The sequence below is a fragment of the Ziziphus jujuba genome, chromosome 8 (genome assembly GCF_031755915.1).
Source record: "Ziziphus jujuba cultivar Dongzao chromosome 8, ASM3175591v1".
In the NCBI taxonomy this organism is placed as follows: domain Eukaryota; kingdom Viridiplantae; phylum Streptophyta; class Magnoliopsida; order Rosales; family Rhamnaceae; genus Ziziphus; species Ziziphus jujuba.
The window spans coordinates 13781216-13805195 of NC_083386.1; the positions used below are offsets into that span (position 1 = coordinate 13781216).

At 33.5% G+C, this 23980-nt stretch overlaps 3 protein-coding genes across 9 annotated transcripts; 2 read left to right on the plus strand and 1 right to left on the minus strand.

Moving 5' to 3' along the window:
* Positions 1-2220: 2220 nt before the first annotated feature.
* LOC107413632 (probable protein phosphatase 2C 38) lies at positions 2221-7844 on the plus strand. 5 transcript variants are annotated; one of them, XM_016021640.4, is made up of 6 exons: positions 2223-2673; positions 3168-3697; positions 4687-5069; positions 5757-5993; positions 6371-6603; positions 7373-7844. In XM_016021640.4, the coding sequence occupies exons 2-5, from the start codon at positions 3376-3378 to the stop codon at positions 6593-6595; spliced, it is 1167 nt and encodes a 388-aa protein (XP_015877126.2). In that variant the 5' UTR covers positions 2223-2673; positions 3168-3375; the 3' UTR covers positions 6596-6603; positions 7373-7844. The 5 variants fall into 5 exon arrangements, with proteins under 5 accessions (XP_048326160.1, XP_015877126.2, XP_015877128.2 ...); XM_016021642.4 differs by having other exon boundaries at positions 4702-5069; XM_016021641.4 differs by having other exon boundaries at positions 3252-3697.
* Positions 7845-10572: 2728 nt separating this feature from the next.
* Positions 10573-13954, plus strand: LOC107413619 (protein IN2-1 homolog B). 3 transcript variants are annotated; one of them, XM_016021621.4, is made up of 10 exons: positions 10583-10867; positions 11025-11099; positions 11268-11328; positions 11639-11725; positions 12202-12300; positions 12387-12486; positions 12567-12643; positions 12813-12920; positions 13466-13546; positions 13661-13954. In XM_016021621.4, the coding sequence occupies exons 1-10, from the start codon at positions 10665-10667 to the stop codon at positions 13670-13672; spliced, it is 903 nt and encodes a 300-aa protein (XP_015877107.3). In that variant the 5' UTR covers positions 10583-10664; the 3' UTR covers positions 13673-13954. The 3 variants fall into 3 exon arrangements, with proteins under 3 accessions (XP_048326990.2, XP_015877107.3, XP_015877108.3); XM_016021622.4 differs by having other exon boundaries at positions 10584-10867; positions 11028-11099; XM_048471033.2 differs by lacking the exon at positions 11639-11725 and having other exon boundaries at positions 10573-10867.
* Positions 13955-21781: 7827 nt separating this feature from the next.
* Positions 21782-23000, minus strand: LOC107413621 (agamous-like MADS-box protein AGL75). Its single transcript, XM_016021625.4, has one exon. It carries the CDS (start codon positions 22951-22953, stop codon positions 22015-22017), a length of 939 nt encoding a protein of 312 aa, XP_015877111.2. The 5' UTR covers positions 22954-23000; the 3' UTR covers positions 21782-22014.
* Positions 23001-23980: the final 980 nt, after the last annotated feature.

Here is a 23980-nt window from a genome sequence, read left to right on the forward strand (position 1 = left end):
TAGAATTTGCCTTCTATATCTTTATTAGGTTATTCAAACATATTTTTTCTTTCTCGAAACAAATATATATATATATATATTTCTTGCTACTTCACCTACATATATATATATATACTACATATATATGTGTGTGTGTGTGTGTGTAAAACTTGCAATTTTATTACTTTTACTTAACAATATATAACTAAATTAAACGGGACAAATTTTGAAATGTTGATCTCTCAAATCTCAGTATTATAAGGTTCTTATATAAGACTGGTAGACTATTTTGCCTCTATTAAAAAAAATAAGGGCTCTTCCTTGTTATACAAAGTTAACATAAAAGACCAAAATAATAAAAAAAAAAATTAAAAAAAAAGGAAAAGAAAAAGAAAAAGAAAAAATCAGAGTGAAAAATAATAATTGCTTGTGGAAAGTTTCAATTTTTTGGCTTTTTAGTTGATTTTTTTGATTTCCTTTCTTTTTTCTTTTTTTAGGAAATTTCACATTATAATAATAAAAAATAATTAGAAAACATAGTATATGAAATATCCAACCAATATTTGGAAAACGTGGATGAATTATATTGAGAAAGTAGTGATATTAATTGTCCATTTGCATTAATGAAGTTTTTTTTTCCCCTTTCCTTCAAATAATTTGTTATCGCTTAAATAAATAAACTTACCATATTAGTGGATAGTAAGTTAGATCTGCTCTACTGAATAATTTACTTTTAAATAGTGCGATTGAAAATAATTTGTTTGAATGATTATTTACATTTTTAATATGGCAAAGAGAATTTAGGAATTCATTGATTTTGGGAAATTCTCAATGTGTCGATAATCAAGTTTGATTGGCAAAGCTATTAGAATTTGGGTGCTACACATTTGAGGGAACAAAAAATATGACTTTAAATTTACCAAAACCTTTTATTTTTTTCTCCAAAAATTGGAAAAAAAAATTGGTTTTTGGTAAGAAAAAATGGTAGGAGGAAAGTGATGGATTGTAACGTATTAAACATATTTGTAAAGTTGTTCCAATAAGTGAGTAAAGAAACACATCATAGAAGTATATAGAAGATGCTTGAAGGTATTTCATGTCACATTCCATTAAAATCATATAAAAAAAAATTGAAACTTGATAATACTGCAACATATATAATTAAATTTTAACAAATTTATTAAATAAAATTATTTAATCAAACTGAAATAGCAAAAGAATGATAATTTAAAAAGTAACGCAAAACTTTTTAATTGCTTAAGATAATATGACAAATGACTAGTAAAGTTGTTCTAATGGTAAATTATTTGCACTTACATTTTTGAGGTTATGGATTAGAATCATAGCTCCTTTTATTTTTAGTGTAGAAGATATTTACAATCCATAGCCTTGTTAGTAACAAAACTATTAAATAATTTTGTTTTACTTTTATTTATTTATTTTTTATCTTTACATATTTTATTTAAAATTGTATATTATAATATTCTAAGCATTATTAAATGATAAATGATAAGTTAACCTCAAAATTTTTTTTATTTCCTTCCATATTTATTTCAAAAAAAAAAAAATGATTTATAATAACACCATCTTGCATTTTAGCTCTTAGACTATATCCTATTTTTATAATTCTTCCCATTTGGCTTAGTAAAAGCATAGATACATTTTCCTCTAATTTTTTTTTTAAAAATAAAATATCAATAAAAAAAGAAAAAACAATTTATTATATTTTCCTTTTGGTCATCCACTGATTGCAATATTTGTTGCATTTTCAATCTTCCTTAAATTGAGGCAATATAAATGATCTCACTTAATAATTGAAAATGGTTAGACTAGGGAATAATTGACATCAACATCTAACAAGAAAGACACAAAAAAAAAAAAAGAAAAAAAGAAAAAAAAGGGAAAATAAAAAGATTAGCTCACTTATGAAGTAACACATGTGGTGTCCAAAGGTCAATCAACATGATTTGAGATGATGGTTACTGCTTGTTGGGGACATGTCTCTAAGGAAATTCCAATCAAAATAAATTAATTGAGGAAAAAAAAAAAAAAAAGGAATACTGAGAAAAATTTTCTTTTTAATTTTGGTAGAAAGGAATTCCACTTTGCTATATTAAGATGAAAAGAAGATGAGCAAAAGTTGCCTAAAATGGTGGTTTGTTGAAGGTCAAAGTCAAAACCCCAGCCCATAAATTAGAAAAACAAAACTGAATAATCCAACCCAAAAAGCCTAAGCCCTCCCATCTTTCTCTCTGTTTTTCTTTTTTTCTTTTATTTTTATGTACTTTTATTTTTTTTCGTTTTTTATTTTTGTTTTTGTTTTTGTTTATTTATTTTTTTCTCTCTCATATGATGGTGGGATTTCAATATTATTTCATACCAAAGGATTTGTTGTTGTGTGCAATATCTTTCTCTACAAGAAAGAAAAAAATACAAAAAAGAAAATAAAAAGAAAAATAAAAGAAAGGGAACCAAATACTTCTCCACATTCTATTTCTCTCTCTAGATCTACCCCTTTCAACGTTCTGACAACATTATTTTTTTTCTGTCAGAACATTCCAAATCTCTACTATTGATTTCAAACCTAATTATATGAGAAAAAAAAAAAAAAAAAGGTTGTCTTTTTCATCTGAGATTGTAGTTGAAGTTGCGTATACAAAAAAGGGTAGTGAAAATCAAGAAATTGATAGCAAGGTACGTCAAAAAAACAACAAAGAGTTTCAATGAATTCTGAAAAAAAAATTTTATTTTCCGCCTTAGAATTATTTGTTATGCAGCTTATCATATACCCATTATTTGTTTCTTCTTCAATTTATGATAGACCATGGAATTTAATTTGTTGATTTTTCACTCATAGTTTTGGGAAAATCCCTTTTGATCAATATGATCTTAGATACTTATGCGGATTGATAAAGATTGTATTTTGAGTTTTCTCTTTTCCAGTTTAAGAGGGTTTTGGAAGATGCCTGTAATTTCCATTTTTTTTTTTTTTTTTTTTGGTTTCAATTTGTTGCCTCAAACAAATTGGTGAAATATATTTGATTATTGTCTCGGACTCATATTATGTGCTTCTGCTTTTTGTTAATTTGTTTTTTTTAATTTATTTTTTATTTTTTTATTTTTGTGCTTCTTAAGATTTATAGTGATATCCATCTTTATTCTTGTAAGTATATTCAATTGATATGCAGGTTCTGCTTATAAAGTGTTTGATGTTTGAGATCCCTCTTGCTGATTAATGGTGTATGCATTCATTGATGAATATTTGATTCCAGAAACTTGTAACTCAGTTTTTGAATTTGTGGAGTTATTAGAGCGGACAACAGAATTTGATCTTGTTCCTGGTACATGTTTGATGAATAATTCAATTGCTGGGTCATTTGGTTGAGAATGTAAGGGATGGTAACGGCTACTTTAATGAAGATTGTATCACCCTGTTGGAAACCTTTTGCCGAGGGGGAAAATTCTAGGAGTGGAGATTTGAATGGTCGGGTTGATGGGTTATTGTGGCACAAAGATTCGGGACAACATGTAAATGGAGAATTCTCAATGGCCGTAATTCAAGCAAACAATTTGTTGGAAGACCATAGTCAACTTGAATCAGGGTTGATGAGCTCAGTCGAATCTGGTCCTTTTGGAACTTTTGTTGGAATTTATGATGGACATGGAGGTCCAGAAGCATCCCGGTTTATAAATGAGCACCTGTTTGAGAATATAAAGAGTATGTTGTTCTTGCACTTGTACCACATTAAATTTCCTACCTAAAATTAAGAGTTAATATGATTTTCTTGTTACTTTTTTATTGGTTCTTATCATGATAATCTGGTAATTAGTAGTGATTGATGTTTTGGCACCTGGAGTATCCAATATTCTCTTGCAACTTTCTTGATGTTAGGGCGTAGGACAGGGGTCCATGTGTATTGCATGCCCATTCATCTGGTACTTGGTAGTAAATTTTGCATGCACATTGATCTGTTGTGCGGTGGTTGCTTGCAACTTTGGCATGGAACAGGGTACCATGTGTAGCATGCCTGTCATGTAGAGTATGTGGATGCTATAGATTGTTCTGAATCTTCTTAGTTTCTGTTGTTGCTTTATACTGAAAAATCTTCAGTAGTAAGGCTGATATTGTAAACTTATTTGTAGGTTTTAAGATTAATATCACTTTGAGGAGAATTCATTGAAGATCAGTTCTTGAGTGGAAGTGGAGCTTTACAGTTTAGGTCTCTATCCATACTGATCATGTATTTCTATTTTGTCCATGATATGTGACTTGGAATTTGAAATTGTTTCTTTTGGCTTTTAGCCAGAATTTGGAATTTTAAGAAATCCTCATTAAGAGGTAGGAAGGATTGAGAACAAACTTAACTGTTTCATATCCAAGGCTGTCAGAGAAAGAGAATGACATGCCTTGCAGAATTTTTCTTCCTAGTCAAACAGTTGTGGTCAGGTTTCTATCTCCATATTAGTTTTATGTTATATTAACTAAAGAACTTGAAAAAGTTGAGAAAGTTTTATGTTAGTAGTAAGCATTGGATAAGAGTTTCATGGAGAGATCAAGATTGTTCAGATGGCAGTTGTGGACTGATGTCTAGCATAGTTTTCCCCTATGTCTATGTCTGTCACTGTTTTAGTATCTTCTTTTCCTTGTTGCTATTGTTGGATGTCCAATATTTACATAGCTAATGCATATTTTTACTGACTTGACAGCTATTCATGGTGCAGAATTTTCATCAGAGAATCAGGCAATGTCGGCCGATGTTATCAACAAAGCATTTTTGGCGACTGAAGAGGAATTCCTCTCTCTTGTTAAAAAGCAGTGGCTAATTAAACCATTGCTTGCTTCCGTTGGTTCATGTTGTTTGGTAGGCATAATATGTAGTGGGCTGCTATACATTGCAAATGCAGGAGACTCTCGGGTGGTGTTAGGAAGACTGGAAAAGGAGGTTAAACAGGTAAAAGCTGTTCAATTATCATATGAGCACAATGCGAGTATGGAATCTGTGAGAGAGGAATTGCACTCTTTGCATCCCAATGATCCACAGATTGTGGTTTTAAAGCATAAGGTGTGGCGTGTGAAGGGTCTGATACAGGTAATTTCCTGAGGCTTTGTGAGATGTAAATTTTTTTGGGAACTCTTTGTAAATCTCTTCTAAGATGATATTGGCTTCTGAGTTATTATGCTGGTTCCTTCTGAATTTGTGATACATATTTTTGAACCGCTAGGGGATGTTTTCCATCAACAAACCATGCAGCTTTATAGAATATAGTTTTTGTGTATTCTGTATTCTGGTCCTTATGTGTTTTTTTCTTCATTATTACAGCAATTGTTATTGATAGATAACCATATGGCTTTGCCACATCACATCCTTTAAATAGCTATTATCATTCACCATCACACGATCCACACATTACCAAGCTTTTTGTTATTCTTTGGTATAATTCTCTGTATTAATATCTGATCTTGCCATAGATGAATTTGGTACACCAACTAAAAGAATTCTATTATTCATTGCTCATAATCATAAAGACGTCAAGCCTCCAAGTCCTTCCACTATGTTGTAAAGAAGAAGTTTGAGTGTAAGTTTAGCATGATTAGTGACCGACCCTTCCATAAATCTACTGACAACGGTGTTTTCTTTTTTTGACTCATTGCGTTTATTTTTGTGCAATAATAATACAATGTAGAGTGCATGATCCTCTAGTTGAGATCACATACAGACAAATTTTCTATTGACATTGTTTTCCTCTTTTTATTTTTTTATTTTTTTCTCTTGCAGGTTTCAAGGTCTATCGGTGATGCCTATCTGAAACGGGCAGAGTTCAATAAGGAACCTTTATTGGCAAAGTTCAGACTACCAGAACCCTTCCAGAAGCCAATCCTTAAAGCCGAACCAACAATATCAGTCCAAAAGCTCTACCCTGAAGATCAGTTTCTTATATTTGCATCGGATGGTCTCTGGGAGCACTTAAGCAATCAGGAGGCTGTTGACATCGTACAGAGTTGTCCACGAAATGTATGATTCCCTTTTGAAGCCGGATTCTTAAAAAGAAATTTTACATTTGCGTTGGTTATTGCTGCTTTCATCTCATTTGGGAACAACTTTAGCGAAGGATGTTTCTGAAGTTATCAGATAACAGCTTTTATTCTTTTTGCTAAGAAAATCTGGCTCCCCTTCCCTCTTCCCCATCAAATGTTTTCCCTATAATTCCATAAAATGTTTCTTCTCTAAGAATGCAGTTCCTAATAATTTTTTAAAATATCTGGAGCAATGTTGGATCTGATTTGTTTTCTATATGATATTGTGATTTATAAGCTAAATTAGCAATTTTTTTTTTTTTTTTTCCAAAGATGTTTTTTAACCTTCATAAGTACTAATCAACAACTTTGCAGGGTATTGCACGTAAACTTGTCAAATCTGCTCTTCGTGAAGCGGCAAAGAAAAGAGAAATGAGGTACTCAGACCTGAAAAAGATTGATCGAGGGGTGAGGAGACACTTTCACGATGATATCACGGTTATAGTCTTGTTTCTTGATTCACACCTCATCAGTCGAAGCTTCTGGCGTGGGCCATCTATTTCAATCAAAGGAGGTGGTGGTATATTGGCTAACACATAGTTCAAGAGGTTCATATATCTCTCACTCAAGTCCATTTTCTTTATTGTACCGACCAACAATTTTTTTCTTTATAAAGAAAGTTTACATTAAGGATTTTATTTTTTATTATTTATTTTAAAAAATTTTATGTATAGCCATGCTTCATGAAAACCATTTTGCATTATGCCACTAGACAACTCATTGTAGAGGTTGACAAAGGATTTATCTGGTGATTGGCACATGATATTCTGAAAATCTGCTACTTAAATACCCTGTTCCTCTGTTTTCTTGGGAAAGTGTTAAGGATTTTATTTTTTATTATTTATTTTAAAATTTTTTATGTATCGCCATGCTTCATGAAAACCATTTTGCATTATGCCACTAGACAACTCATTGTAGAGGTTGACAAAGGATTTATCTGGTGATTGGCACATGATATTCTGAAAGTCTGCTCCTTAAATACTGTGTTCCTCTGTTTTCTTGGGACAGTATTAGTGCTGCCTTTAGTTTTGAGATTCAGACATGGGGATAGTGTTTCGGTTTTCACTTACCTAGATTGAAAGTCCATTTTGGATGGATGCTGGACATTTACAAGGCAAATCATCAGCATCTTTTGCAAAATCCAGCTATGTCCTACTTTCATGCATTGCAACCTAATTAAGAATTTGCTTTGCTTGTTAGTTCCGCTTTCCTTAAAAATGCGGGTTACTCATTTGTAACTGATTTGATTCTAATTGAGTGGTTGTCCCTGCTGGATGATTAAGCTTATCCTGTATTATGCTGATCGTGATTGGCCAGGTCAGCATATTGGGTTTCCTAGATAATGGAGCTTACGTAAAAGCCTCCAATTGCCTTGCTGATGATTTGGTGGCCAGCGGATTGGTATAGAACAGAATACTCACAACTTTTCTAAAGCAATCTTTGCTAATCAACACAACTTGTTGAAGAGTTATGAATGCCAGCTTCAGGTGTTCCATGTCTGAAGAAGATCGTAAATAGAAAATCAGATCAAAGGTTAGGAGAATATGATATAACTGAAGAACACCATGACTACACTTTGGGAGGTTTGCTTGCTTGTTTTGCATTGAAGTTCATGTTTCGCTTTCATGCAGTGAAATGAGCATCTTCTCAATGAAAGCATGTTGTGCTTGTTTCTATGGTATTATACCGTCAGAATTATGTTGATTATTCAAAATCACTGTTGGATATTCATCTTGAATTTTTTCATCACAACTCAAAATCTTTTATATAGTTTATACTATTTCATTCACACTTTTTATTATCTTACTCTATTTGAAACCATAATTTAGGAATTGGATAAGGGAAAATGTGTCATACAACCTTCTTCTATGGCAATTATGGACCAAACGTGGTAATTAAATGTGCCATCAAGAATTTTTTATTGCTTGCGCTTCTATGTAAATGTTGCCTGAATAATCTCAGCATGTCAGGCTTGTTTATATGCATTTTTATCTGGGTGAGTGAGTCTCAACAGTTTATGTTCCTTTCCTCGCAACTTTGAGGGCTGACCTATGAGTTGACTTGAAAATTTTCTGAAAGCAATACTTTCTCCATTGAGAAAAACCAATATCTCATGGTCCGAGTTAATGGAATCAATAAATGACTTGCCAAAGTTTTATAAAGAAAATTGCACGCGTGAACTTACAAGTAAGATTTTTTCATTGTTAGTAAAAACACAATTTGTCACCACTAATGATACGGTTTTTAGTTTAATATATATATATATATATATATTAACATTTGCAAGCATGAACTAACAAATGAGATTTTCTCATTGTTAGAAAGATAAAAAAACTATTTGTTACCACTAATAATGGATGAACAAGGGATTCTATGTGATCACATGGCAATTTAATAGGCTACTATTAAAAATTCATAGATTTTTAAAAATAAAAATAAAAAAACATTAATTACAATCAATTAATATTTATTAAATCAGTATGTGTCCGATGGATGATGATCATCGTATTTGTTTCCATTAGTGAAATCATCTGCATAATTTATACTGATTTGACAAGTTGTATTTAATATTTTTATATTTTTTAAAATTAAACATATAATATGAAAAGCCATTGATAATGGATCTTCATTAATAACGAATAACGTTTTTCAATCACAAACATTAAACTATGAATAGCATCAACATGGACATTGTACTCAACCACCAGCAACATGGACATTGAACTCACTCTCTCATTAAAATAAATAAATAAATATATATATATATATATTGTTAAAGTAAACTTATCAAATAAATTTCTAATTTTTGAGTCAATGGATTTAAATGGATAGGCTCCAAATTCACAATCTAAAGAAAAAGAATCAAAGTCATTCGTTTATCTTACACTAAGGATTCGCATTCACAAGAAAATCCTTGAATAAAATTCACATATATATATATATATACAGTCTGTCTATGGTGCGGACGGTCCTCATGCGGATCATAGTATTGGTGACGGTTTTTCATAGTATTGGTGACGATTTTCTAAAAAATCGTCGTTAATACTATAAAAAACTGTCACTAATACTGCGGTCCTCATGCGGATCGTTCTCACCATAGAATTTCCATATATATATATATATATATATATATATTTTTTTTTAAATAAGAAGACCACATCAATAATTAAGGAACAGGTTACAACAATCAGCCTGAAGTAATACAGAAAGCCAATGTGGGCCAACTTCAAGCCGAGATTCATACTGCTCTAAACCTGTTGCATATTTGGCAAGACAGTGAGCAACAGTATTTGCCTCCCTAGGTTGAAAAGAGCACGTCAAACCTGAATAGGTCAAAGACAACTCTTGTAAATTTTCAACCAAAAATCAATTAGGCTCCAGATGTTGGCCTTTGGGTACTGTATTCACAGCATGACCACAGTGAGACAGTCACTAACAATATCACCTTGAAAGAACCCAGCCTCCACACAAAACCAGATTGCATCACGAACAGCGATAAGTTCAGCAGTCTGGGGTGACCAAGTAGCCATTAATGGCTTAGCCAATGAGCCCAAGAGATCACCTGAAGCATTACACACCACAACCCCAATCCCTATAATTCCAGCATCAGATTTAACAGCGGCATCAACATTAATTTCGAGATTGTCTCCCTGTGGCAGCAGCCATCGAGTTGCTCGAGAACAGGGCCCTGAAGACACTGCTTGTTGAGAGGCTTCCTTAAATTCTATATGCAATTCAGATATAGAATTTAAAACTTGAATATCTGGCTTTACATAATTACCATGAACCACAGCATTGCGTCTATTCCATAAACTCCAACAAGTCCAGACAAACCTTTCCCGCTGAAATTCTGGTAGATGTGTTAGAAACAAAAGAACACAAGTCAGAAAAAGAGTTACATGCATTACTCTTTAAAGCCCCAAAAAACTCATAATGTTTCCATATCCGTATTGCATTTCGACACTTCCTGAAAACATACAATGGTTGTTTCTCATCTTTCGAGCATATTGGACACTGTTCTTCCCGAATAATATGTCGAGAAGCCAATAAAAATAAACAAGGTATGGCATCATTACAAGCACGCCATAAAAATAATTTGACCTTATTTGGGACAGATAGTTGCCATGGATGCCGCCACCATACTTTATTGTTGAAGTTGCTAGGTTCACCAATATGACCCCCAACACCAAGCTTGCATGCCTCCCAGTATCCCGTGCTGACCGTATAGCAAGTTAGCAACCATTTGAACTGTATTTCCATGCAAACCGGTAAATTCACATATACTTAATAATGCAGATTTCGTGGCCATATTCTATACGCTAGCAATTCTCATACCACATTAAAAAAACAAAAGAAACAAAACAAGCGGTCTCGTAAAGTGAAATAATAATAATAAAAATTCTCGGAAAGTAAAAATAAAAGGAAAGGAACGAAAAAATTTGGAAAGTTTGTAAGTTTCAGGTAAGACATACTCCACGTGGCACACTCGCCCACGAAACCCATTTTGAGGAACATAAATTAATAACTGTTCACCTTTATTAACTAACCGCCACTCCAAATTAGACAAATCCAAACACCCACCAGGAAAAAAAAATTGTCTGCTTTGAAAATGAGCTACAGCAGCTTCACTACTGCTAGCTCTTCTTCACCCCTAACCTATCCACGAAAATTTTCAGATTCAATCTCTTTCTCCAACAAGTTTGTACTGATTAGATTCCCTAAAACCCATATCTTATCTTCTACTAAGATTCAACAAAAACCTGGTTTTGGAAGATCTAAAGCTGCTCACTTTACAACAATGGCAACTACTGGGTATCTGATTTTTGTTTTCTTCTTGCAGGAATTCATTTTCTGTTTCCTTTTTTGGTTTTCTAAAGCATAAAAATGTTCTGGGTTTTTAATTTTTATTAACTGTCTGTTTTTTTTTCTTTTTTTTTTTGGTCTTTGTTTGGGTTCTCTTTCTGCGAAGAAGTAACCAAGAGGTTCTTCCACCAGCTTTCACTTCTACTTCAGACCCACCCCCAGTCTTCGATGGAAATACAAGGTAGATTTTTATTCATTTTTTGTTTTATTTTTTTGGTGAAAGGTAGATATACATGGTTCTTGAAAGTGGTATTCTATGTGTTTGTTGAATTGTTTCAATGTAAACAAGTAAAATTATTTGGATTTTTGTCTTTTTTTAATCTAACTGTGGATGCATATATTGTTGAAGGTTGTATATATCGTACCAATGCCCATATGCGCAACGTGTGTGGATTACCCGGAATGTTAAGGTTGATTCTTCAACAATTTCTGGTCTTGGTTTTGCTTGTTTTTTGGTGTCTCTCTGGTTACCCTCTAAATGATTGCCTGAAAACTTGGAAAAATGGAAAAGAACCAATATGAAAACTTAGACCTTATCTATTCTCTCTGGGTAATTTCTATTACTTTCCTACCTTTTATAATTCTTCTGAGAAAGCAAACAGGGCATGAATGTTTCAAATGTGTTGATCGCAAAGGTGTTCGGTCATGTTTTTTTTTTTTTTTTTCTCCCTTTGACACAAAATTTCACTTTCTCTGCTCTCCAAAAACTTCGGGGAACAGGGATTGCAGGAAAAGATACAATTGGTTCCTATTGATTTGAAAGACAGGCCTTCATGGTACAAAGAGAAAGTTTACCCAGATAACAAGGTGAATTGAATTGAATATCAGTAAATGTTAATGCGTTTATTGCCCTTTAGACTTTTGGATGCTAAATGGAATAGGGTTTTTCTTTAGCAATTGAAAGGCACATGTTCATTTTCTCAACTAGAGTTCTTGTCGAGTCATGAGAAGTAAATTTAGCAGTATATTGCAACTAGATGTCAACTGTAGAACATGGTCAGTAAATAATGCCGGTAAACATGATAGATTCATGGCCATTCTAAACCTTTCATTCCACTTGCCACTTTGACGCCCTCTTAACTGTTGCCTATTGGCATTGAGCTTATAACATAATCTTACAAGGTTTTTCAGTACAAGTCATATTAAATGGATAAGAAGCCTTTGATGTTCTGAGTAAATAGAGACACAAGAAACCTGATAAATAATCTGCAATTTGTAATAATCAGTCATTGCATTTTCTCTTCAATTTGTTTTTTTGTTTTTCATATGGAATTTGAATGCAGGTGCCATCATTAGAACACAATAACAAAGTTATAGGAGAGAGTCTTGACTTGATTAAATACATTGACAGTCAATTCAAAGGGCCTTCACTTTTTCCTGATGTAAGATCTCGCTGATGTTTTGTTACCAACTACAACCCACACTCAACGTGTTTCTGAGTGTAATGCTAACAACTCTGAATATGTAGGATCCTGCAAGGATAGAATTTGCAGAAGAGTTATTGTCGCAATCTGGCTCAGTCCATAAATCCGTCACTTCTTCATTTAAAGGAGAAGTAGAGGAATCCGGTGAGATGCCACATGTTCCTGTTGATGTTATTTTGAGTTGGAGATACGCAAAATATAACTAGGGTAATATTCTGCATCAGGTGCTGCATTTGATTACATTGAAACAGCTCTCTCTAAATTTGAAGATGGACCTTTCTTTCTGGGCCAGTTTAGTTTGGTAATATTGCAGCAAGATATCCATTTTCTTCTAGCTTCCAGTTTAATTCTAACTTTTCTTGATTTGCAAGGCAGTTTTCCATGCTTGTTAGATGAATCTTTCTTTAATTTTGCTTCATTATTTATAAGTTCAAGTTAAAAAAGATGGATGTTTTGATCTTAAACTTCAGGTGGATATAGCTTATGCTCCATTTATTGAAAGATATCAGCTTTTCTTATTGGATGTAAAGAAATATGACATCACTGAAGGCAGGCCTAAACTGAAAGCATGGATTGAGGTACAAGCAAAATTTGATTAGTTCTATTTTCTTTCTTTTACATAGTTTTTCTTTTCTTTGTTTTCTTAGCGTGCACTTGAAAGAATTTTGGTTTTACTTTTCCTTCTGAGTCAATTTTGCAACTTTAATATAAAATCTGATGAAAGCTATTGTATCCTTAGGAAAAGGGTATGCCTAGAGGTTCAATTTTTACATTAGACTGAGGGAGTACTTATGTAAATTGAACACGAGAGAAGAACAATAAGCTCAGAAACACAAGTATAATAACATTTACAAAGACATTTTCTTTGATTCTAGACTGGAATAAACCATAGATATGCCTCCAATTTTGCCCCTTTTTTACCTTCAAGCATGCACTGAATAAATCTGAATTTTTTTTAAAGAAACCACTCAAATCAATTCTAACATTCATGTAAATAAGAGGATGGAAATGAATAGAAATGTTTGTTCATATTTTTCTTCACATGAAAATATCTTTTTATGATGCATATACATTAAATATAGAGTAAAATATTTTAAGTTGACTGCATATGTTTCTTTTGCAGGAGATAAACAAAATTGAAGGTTACAGACAAACTCGAAATGATCCAAAGGAACTTGTTGAAAGCTACAAGAAACGCTTCTTGGTAATCCTTGCTTACTACTTAATCACTGCATATTCTAATGTTAAGAGAAACTTCTTAATCCCAATGTTGTTCCCAACAGCCAAAACCATTATGAATTTTCCACTAATTCTGCAGGTTCAGGTCTGAAATCAGTGACAGAATCATAGAAAACAATGGTGTTCAAATACTCCCTCCACATGTTATAATCATCACTTGAAGTTCTGTTTTATGTATGCCCTTGGTGATAAGTATTGAAAATAAGCTTGACATTGATATGCATAGTTGGGTCAAATTAAGCTTTTGGAACCGTAAGTTAGGAATTGGATAAGGGAAATTTTGTCACTTAAGATTATGAATTTCTTTGTATGGCAAATATCGCCCAAACTTGGTAATCTAAATGTGCTATGCAATGTTGATTGAAGAATCTCACCTGATAGGTTTATTTGTAGGCATTTTTCTAGGTCAGTCTAATAGTTTATGTTCCTCGCGACTTTAATGGCTATAACTATAATTGAGAAAAACCAATATCTTTTGATTCTAGCTAATGGAATCAAGAAATGGTTTGCCAAAGTTTTATATTAAGAAAATTGTAAACATGAACTAACAAGTGAGATTTTCTGATTGTTAAGTCCTTAGATATAGACAAATCAAGTACGATTACGTTTGCAGCAAAATCTCGTGCAAATAGATACTAGAATCAACCAGTAAAGATAATGATTATGAAATTGAAGAATGATTTATTGGACTAACTACCATATTCACAGAATATTAAACCAACAATAGCTGCAACAAAGGCCAACACTAACCCTAAGATTAAGAGATATGTTTTTAGTTCCAGAGAAAAATTGAACTTTTGGGTAAAAAATTGAACTTTATCTAGGAAAGTGGGAAAAAAAAAATGAACTGTGTCTTGGAAAGTGTAAATTTGCCACGTGGAATACGTACCACTCACTCTTGAAACTCATGGGAGTAACACAAGTGAAAAATTGCCAATCGTTATTAACTGTTACAAATATATATATAAATATGAATATATGTGTATATATGTGGAACAATGTTGTATACAAAATGCAGGAAAATAAATAATATCAATTAAATTGGAACCTATATGCCTCCGCAGAGAATTAAAATAACATGTCCTAGTCTACCATATCACAAAATGGAAGACTCAAGCAAGTAAACAGAAGAAGTACTAGCTTTATTCATTTCTTTTGACTTTACAGTCATTGCATTAAGTTTAAATAAATTGTTGACTACATAGCTCTTTTCCACAAACATCCAAAACTTGGACAAAATAACCTTATCTGATTTAAACATTAAGCGAAAACTATGTTTGCTCAGTAGCGATTCAGACACTAGATTCTTTCAAATATCTGAAACATATAACACATTATTCAGAATCTGCCCATTCACAGAGGTCATCTTCAGAATTATTTTACCCTCACTTTGGATTTCTGAAATGGCAGAGTTGTCCATGCACAACTTTTCTCCATTCTTCCTTGGTTTGAAGGAAGTGAACATGTTCCTATCTGAACACACATGGCGGATCGCACCAGTATCTACCCACCACGTTCTAGGATTAGATCCCACCAAGCTCACCTTAAAGACCACAGCGCTAAGGTCAATGTCATCGACCTCTCGAATGATGTGCTCCATCATCTGTACCTCCTTGTTCCTTTTTCTCTTCAGTAGCTTACATTCTATAGCTCTATGACCTATCTTGTCACAGTTGAAGCACTTACTTTGAAATTTGGCCTTTTTGGAGGTTTCTCTTTTAGGCCCAAATCTGGAATCTTTTCCAGTTTTCTTCTTGTTCATGGAGCTCTGACCATGCTCCACAACATTAGCTTTCACCACGGCCTTCAAGGATCTTTCATCAGATTTTCTGTTATCATTTTCAATGCAAAGCTTGCTAAACAGAGCCTCCATATCCATCTCCTTTCATGTGTGTTTGAGATAATTCCTAAAGTCACTCCAACTTGGAGATAGCTTATTAATCATAAAACCCAGATAGCTTCTTAATCATAAAAGCCACTTGTAAGGCTTCATTCATAAACATCCCTTCAGCAAGAAGTTCTTGAATTAGCACTTACAACTCATGTACTTCACTCATTAATGGCTCTGTATCCACCATCATGTAGTCCAAGAATCGGCCTGCAATAAACTTTCCCGAACCTACATTCTCGGTCTTGTATTTACGGTGCAAAGTTTCCCACAGCTTCTTTGCTGACTTAGTGCCACATTACACTCCATACATAGCATCAAAGAGACCGTTCAGGATGTAATTCTGATATAGATAATCAGAATTGTTCCATGCATCCATCACCATGAGTGTCTCTTTATCACTCTCTTCATTACTAGGTGGTGCATCTTCAGTTAAATACCTTGCAAGTCTCAGCGTGGTCAACTAAAACAGTATCTTCTGCTGCCACCTCTTGAAGTTTACTCCATTAAACTTCTCAGGTCTCTCTGCATGACTTGCAGAAGGAGGCATTTGAATCCCGAGAGTCTCAATGGGCATAGTCATATTGTCTCCATTTGCCATTTTTGTATAAATCACAAAAATAGAAATCAATTAATTGTTATTTTTGTATCTCAACAAACAAATTATAATCAATTTCCAACAGGAAAAACACAAAAAAATGTGATTTTTAGGGTTTCAGTATACATCGCAAAATTTCTATATACATCCACAAAAATTATTGTGTACACCCACAAAATTACTACACTCATAAAATTGCTTTATATACCCATCAGGGCTGGCATCATTAGTTACACAATGATGGCATCATTGCTAATGTCATTGTCACATGTCACTGTTACTGACATGACACTTTGATGATGTGGCACTACCATGTGGCATTCGTGTCGACGTGTCATGCCATGTGGCAGCATGAGCTGACGTGGCATTTATCACATGGCACAACGACTGACATGGCACCAACGTATTGTTGACGTCATGCTCGCTTCATGCACAGGCCACACACATGGCGCCTTCTTTGACCTACATGGGTTACAAACTAGAGGCTGACACATGTCACCTGTATCAGGATGACATGTGGCATATCCTAAATGTGACACATGGTACTAGTTAGAGTTCAACATGTGTCACTTGTGACAGGTGACACGTGTCACAACGCATGATTCGACACATGCCTTCATACCTTGAAGTTTTGAAATCAGTGATAGAATCATAGAAAACAATGGTGTTCAAATACTCCCTTCACATGTTATAATCATCACTTGCAATTCTGTTTCATGTATGCCCTTGATGATAAGTATTGAAAATAAGCTTGACACTGATATGCATAGTTGGGTCAAATTAAACTTTTGGAACCATAAGTTAGGAATTGGATAAGGGAAATTTTGTCACTTAAGATTATAAATTTCTTTGTATGGCAAATATCACCCAAACTTGGTAATCTAAATGTGCTATGCAATGTTGATTGAAAAATCTCACCTGATAGATTTATTTGTAGGCATTTTTAAGTAGGTCGCTCTAATAGTTTATGTTCCTTGCAACTTTTATGGCTGTAACTATAATTTGAGAAAAACCAACATCTTTTGATTCTAGCTAACGGAATCAAGAAATGGTTTGCCAAAGTTTCATATTAAGAAAATTGTAAACATGAACTAACAAGTGAGATTTTCTCATTGTTAAGTCCTTAGATATAGATAAATCAAGTACGATTACGTTTGCAGCAAAATCTTGTGTAAATAGATACTAGAATCAACCAATAAAGATAACGGTTGTGAAATTGAAGAATGATTTATTGGAATAACTACTATATTCACATAACATTAAATTAAAAATAGCTGCAATAAAGGCCAACACTAATCCTGAGATTAAGAGATATGTATTTAGTTCCCGAGAAAAATTGAACTTTTGGGTAAAAAAAATTGTACTTTGTCTAGGAAAGTGGAAAAATAAAAATAAAAACTGAATTGTGTCTTGGAAAGTGTATATTTTCCATGTGGAATACGTGCCACTCACTCTTGAAACTCATGGGAGGAACACAAGTTAAAAACTATCAATTGTTATTAATTGTTACAAAAATATATATAAATATGAATATATGTATATATGTGGAACAATGTTGTATACAAAATACAGGAAAATAAATAATATAAATTAAATTGGAACCTATATGCCTTCGTAGAGAATTAAAATTAACATATCCTAGTCTACCATGCCACAAAATGAAAGACTCAAGCAAGTAAACAGAAGAAGTACTAGTTTTATTTATTTCTTTTGGCTATATAGTCATTACATTAAGTTTAAATAAATCGTTGACTACGTAGCCTTTTCCCACAAACATCCCAAACTTGGACAAAATAATCTTATCTGACTCAAAAACTAAGCGAAAACCATATTTGCTCAGTAGCGATCCAAACACCAAATTCTTTCGCATATCTGGAATATACAGCACATTATTCAGACTCGGCTCCTTCTCAGTGGTCATCTTCAGGATCACTTTGCCATCATCTTAGATTTCTGAAGTGGCGGAGTTACCCATGCTCAACTTCTCCCCATTCTTCTTTGGTTCGAAGGAAGTGACCTAGGGATGTCAACGGGGCGGGGCGGGGCCGGTTTTTAAAATCCCATCCCCGTCCCCGCGGGGAATTTTACATCCCATCCCCGCGATTTTCCCCGTTTCTTTAGGTGCGGGGCGGGATCGGGGATTTTATGGGGCGGGGACGGGACGGGACGGTTTTCCCCATTTTGTTTTTTAATTGATATTTTTTAAAAAAATTTATATAAAAAAATTATTTTATGATTAACATATAAAGAAAATTACTACAATGCAATAAAAATATAATAAAATACATCAAGGAACAAATTTACAATTATAATAAAATACATATTTAGAAAAATAAATTAAAAAAAAAGAAGAAAATGATTTTACATAAATAAAATTTTATAAAAAAAAATAATAAATAAATAAATATATATATATATCGGGGCGGGTTCGGGACGGGGTTATTATTCCCTGTCCCCGGCCCGTCCCCGACTCGGTTTTTAGATATTTGCCCCGAGCCCGCCCCGCATCCCCGAATTTTCGGGGAAAAACCACCCCGTTAGGGGCGGTGCACCGCGGTTTCGGGGATGGGCGGGGCAAATTGACATCCCTAAAGTGACCATGTTCCTATCTGAACACACATGGCGGGTCGCAGCAGTATCTACCACTACTTTCTAAAATTAGATTCCACCAAGTTCACCTTATAGACCACAGCATTAAGGTCAATGTTATCGACCACTCAAGTGATATGCTCCATCATCTGTGCCTCCTTGTTCCTCTTTCTTTTTGGCAGACTACATTCTGTAGCTCTGTGACCCATCTTGTCACAGTTGAAGCATCTGCCTTGAAACTTGGCCTTCTTGGAGATTCCTCCTTTAGGCCCAAACCTGAAATCTTTTCCAGTTTTCATTTTGTTCTTGGAGCTCTGACCATGCTCCACAACATTAGCCTTCACCACGGCCTTCGAGGATCTTTTATCAGATTTTCTATTATCATCTTCAATGCGAAGTTTGCTAACAAGAGCATACATATCCATCTTCTTTCTTTTGTGCTTAAGATAATTTCTGTAATCACTCCAACTTGGAGGTAGCTTTTCATTCATAAACATCCCTTCAGCAAGAAGTTCTTGAATCAACACTTGTAACTCATGTACTTGACTCATTAATTGTTTTGTATCTACCATCATGTAGTTCAAGAATCGGCCTGCAATAAACTTTCCCGAACCTGCATTAGCCGTCAACATGGCCTTTGAGGATCTTTTATCAGATTTTCTATTATCATCTTCAATGCGAAACTTGCTAACCAGAGCCTTCATATCCATCTCCTTTCTTTTGTACTTGAGATAATTCCTGAAGTCACTCCAACTTGGAGGTAGCTTCTCAATCATAGAAGCCACTTGTAAGGCTTCATTCATAAACATCCTTTTAGCAAGAAGTTTTTGAATCAGCACTTGCAACTCATGTACTTGACTCGTTAATAACATCATATCCACCATCATGTAGTCCAAGAATCGACCTGCAATAAACTTTTCCAAATCGACATTCTCAGTCTTGTATTTGAGGTCCAAAGTTTCCCACAACTCCTTTACTAACTTAGTGCCACATTATACTCCATACAGAGCATCAAATAGGTCATTCAAGATGTAATTCTGACATAGATAATCAGAATTGTTCCATGCATCCACCGCCATGAGTGTCTCTTTATCACTCTCTTCATTACTAGATGGCGCATCTTCAGTTAAGTACCTCGCAAGTCCCAGCATGGTCAAGTAAAACAGCATCTTCTGCTGCCACCTCTTGAAGTTTGCTCCATTAAACTTCTTAGGTCTCTCTGCATGACTTGCAGAAGGAGGCATCTGAATCCTAGGAGTCTGAGTGGGCATAATCATATTGTCTCCATTTGCCAATTCTGTATAAATCACAAAAACAGAAATCAATCTGTTATTATTTCTTTATCTCAACAAACAAATTATAATCAATTTCCAACAGGAAAAACACAAAAAAATATGATTTTTAGGGTTTCTGTATACACCGTAAAATTTCTATATACACCCCATAAAAATTTTTGACACTTATAAAATTGCTGTATACACTCATATAAAATTGCTTTATACACCCATCAGCTGACATCATCAGTTACACAATGATGGCATCTTTGCTAATATCACTACCACATGGCACTCTGATGATGTGGCACTGTGCTGACATGGCACATTGCCCCGTCATCACCATGCTGACGTGACTTGGCACGTTGCCAGGTCCAACAAAATTTTAAGTTCGGACCCACTAACCCTGAATCCTACCTATACCACAGAGAATTATTTGATTTTTGCATTTCAAAGAATTTGCATGATATATCAGAACAATCGCTTCTAGGATTTAGTGATTCCTAAAAGCGAATCGATTGATTCAATATCGATGAACCGAGAAAAGAGGGCTGAGAGCTGGAACAAACATATAACAAAAGTTCTTGGAAAGGTGTCTAAATGGTTTCAATTTCAATCAATCTGTAATTGATAGTCAAGGTCGTGTAATTAATACTGGGTTGATATTATCAACCGTGCTAACTTGGGTATGGAAGTTATGCATGAACATAACACTCATAACTTCCCTCTAAATCAAGCTGTTGTTGAAGTTCCATCTACAAACAGATAAGACTTTGGTATTAGTGTATACTGAGTTATTGAACATAAAGAAGTAGTAATCTATTCCTTGTTCTAGCAAGAAGTTTGGTATTGCTCCTTTAGGAGTTTTTTTACTTTAATTTTTTTTCTTTACTTCAACATACCCATGCTTTCGTTACATAGAAATTAACCGTTTTTTAACCCATCTTCAACCTCCAGCTGGGTTGTCTTGACTTGTTTCTCTGATAAACGTGTTTTCCGATCCGGTTCGAATTTTTCAACCAATTTTTACTATTTCGACAACGGAAAAATACCAAAAATTCACCAAAAAGTTTAGAAATTTATGGGCAATTCAATTTTGGAAAAATTTTTTGATTTAAAACAAAAATAAATATTTGCCCAAAAATTTTTAAACCCACAGGAAAACAAATTGCTTTAAAACCCAAAACAAACAAATAGATCCAAGTCACGGACATGCATATTTTATAGAGCTATTTATATCGATTTTAATAAACTTAAAAAAAAAAAAAAATCAATTAAAACATGCCCATCACAAAATCCACACGGGTTTGAAGCCAAAACACAAATTTTTTTTTTCTTTCCTACCGAAACAAAACTAACAGATTTCAATAACCAATCCACGTACATAAACATATATTCACGGGTTAGTCTTAAGATTAACCAACACTCCAGTTCAATTTTGAAAAATAAAAATAAAAATTTAAAACTTTTCCGAGAAAGCAAACAAGACATGGAGGATGTTTCCAATGTGTTGATTTGCGAAGGTGCTTGGCCATGTTTATAATACTTTTTGGGAACAGGGATTGCAGGAAAGCATACAATTAGTTCCTATTAATCTGCAAGACAGGCCTTCATGGTAGAAGGAGAAAGTTTATTTACCCACCTAATAAGGTGCAATGAAGTGAATATCATCAGTTCATTTTAGTCTGTTTATGGACCTTTTAGACTTTTGGGTGTTAAATGGAAACAGGTTTTTCATGTTCATTCTTTCAAGTAGAGTCCCTACAGGGTAATTGAATTATAAATTTAGCAGGAAAAAGAACATGAATGGATAATATGTGTCCAAAAAAAAGTTATATAATTTTAAAGCAAATAATTGTGTCTAAATTCAAAATCACAGTAAACATAAAATAATCATAAAATTCCAAAAAAGCTGATATACATTTTCGTGTCATAGACATCAAAAATTGACTTCTTTTTTCTACTACCAAAACCAATAAAAATATATATATATATATATATATATAAAAAAGAGTCATGGCCTGTTGGTGGTAGTGTTGATGACAAATTCAATATCGTCCATGTTTTGGTCCAACAAAATCTGGTTAGTGTTCAAGTTTCTGTCTTTTTGGATTTGGTTCCATCATATATTCCAAACCCAATTCATCTGTGGAATACCCAAAATATGGGTCACAAAGATGACTTTGTTCCTCATACCATCCTGATTCCACGCCATATCCAAAATCTGCCTCCACAGCTCCCAACCGATAATCACTGCCATTAATGCTAGTAGATCCATACTCAAAAGGGAGACTTGGTAGCTCACATTCCTGATCTAACTCCAAAAGTATATCAGACCAAATCCCATCTAATCTTTCTTCTTCATGATCTTCACTGCAGTGTTGAATTTCCTTGCCCTTCATCATCAAAGACTCAGACCCAAAACCCATCTGATAATCACCAGCATTAACGCTACTACTGCTACTACTACTAGAGGAGGTATTTCCAACGCCGTAATCAAAAGGGAAATTTGGTTTCTCAGAAGAAGATTCTTGATCTAAGTTATTCAGAATGTCAGACCAAAACCCATCTAATCTTTCTTCTTCTTCTTCTTCATGATTTTCTTCATTGTAAACGATAATTTCCTTTCCCTTGTTCATCGTCAAAGACTCATCGATTTTTTGATCCAAAAATCGAATCTTGGTCTCCAAGTAATCTGATAAGCCAACCAGATCAGAATTTTCCAGCTTCGCAAAATCATCAGTTTGAATTTCTTCCACCTTCTTCTCCGATGGAAATTGAAGCAGATCAGAATTAGAGATGTTAAGATTATTAATCTGATTAATGGGTTTTGGTTTGTGAATAGCTTGATAGTACTTGGAAAGTGTGGAATTGGCTTTGGCAGAGTCGTTTGGCCAAACTTCCATACTTCCATCAGACCCGCAAATCACCATTAAAACATCAACACCACACAAGACAGAAAGCTCTGAGGCTTTCTTTATCAGAGTAGCTTTCCGATTTTTTTCGGAGGTTGAAGAAGCCATTGAGAGAGAGAGAGAGAGCAGAGAGAGAGAGCGATTGCAACGGTAACTTTCTTTACCAGTGCTGAACACGCTGCTTCTGCTCCCACTTTATTTATATACACGCGTAACGCGGTTTTGCAAATGGTATCTTTTTGATTTTGCAACGGTAAACAATTTTCCAAAAACAAAAATTGTGTTTTTGAAAAGTCAACCCTTTTTATTTTTTTATTTTTTTTTAACCTTATAATTTCATCGTATAGTCTAACAAAAGAAAACAATTTTACCTTATAATTTTAGACGAAAATTGCTTCAGAAAATAGTTTAGAAGAGGTGAATTGAAATAAGAATAAAATTTAAAAAAAGGTATTTAATTTTTAGTGTTCCCCTTTGCTTATTTTAATTATTATTTTTTAAAATATTAAATTTAATTTCACCAAAAAAAATATAAATATATGTATATATATACGTATGTATATATTCATAGAAATGTCAACGGGGTGAGGTGGTTTTTTAAATCTTGTTTCCATTTCCGCCAGCAATTTCCATCCCGTTTTCAAGATTTTTCCCATTTCCGCCAGCAATTTCCATCCCGTTTTCAAGATTTTTCCCATTTCTTTAGGAGGAGACAGGGATAAGGATTTTCCAATTGGTGTTGAGATGGGATGGAACAGTTTTTTTCATTTTTTTTTTTATAATTGATATAATTTTTATAAAAAAATTTTTATAAAAAAATTTTTATGAATAAAATATAAAATGATTAAAATACAGTAAAAATATAATAAAATACATCAAGATGGTATCGACAGTCAATATTGATAATAAAATTATATTTGAAATTGATTAAATATTTATTATAAAGTATTTATAATTTCATTGAATATTAATATTTTTATAATTTCATTGAATATTTTTATTGACGGTCACGATATTATTTAGCCACAACTAGAGAAAGAATAATAAATATTTTTATTTATATACAAAGAATAATACAACAAAATTATAAAAAATAATAAATACATATATATATATATATATATTGGGCCAAGTT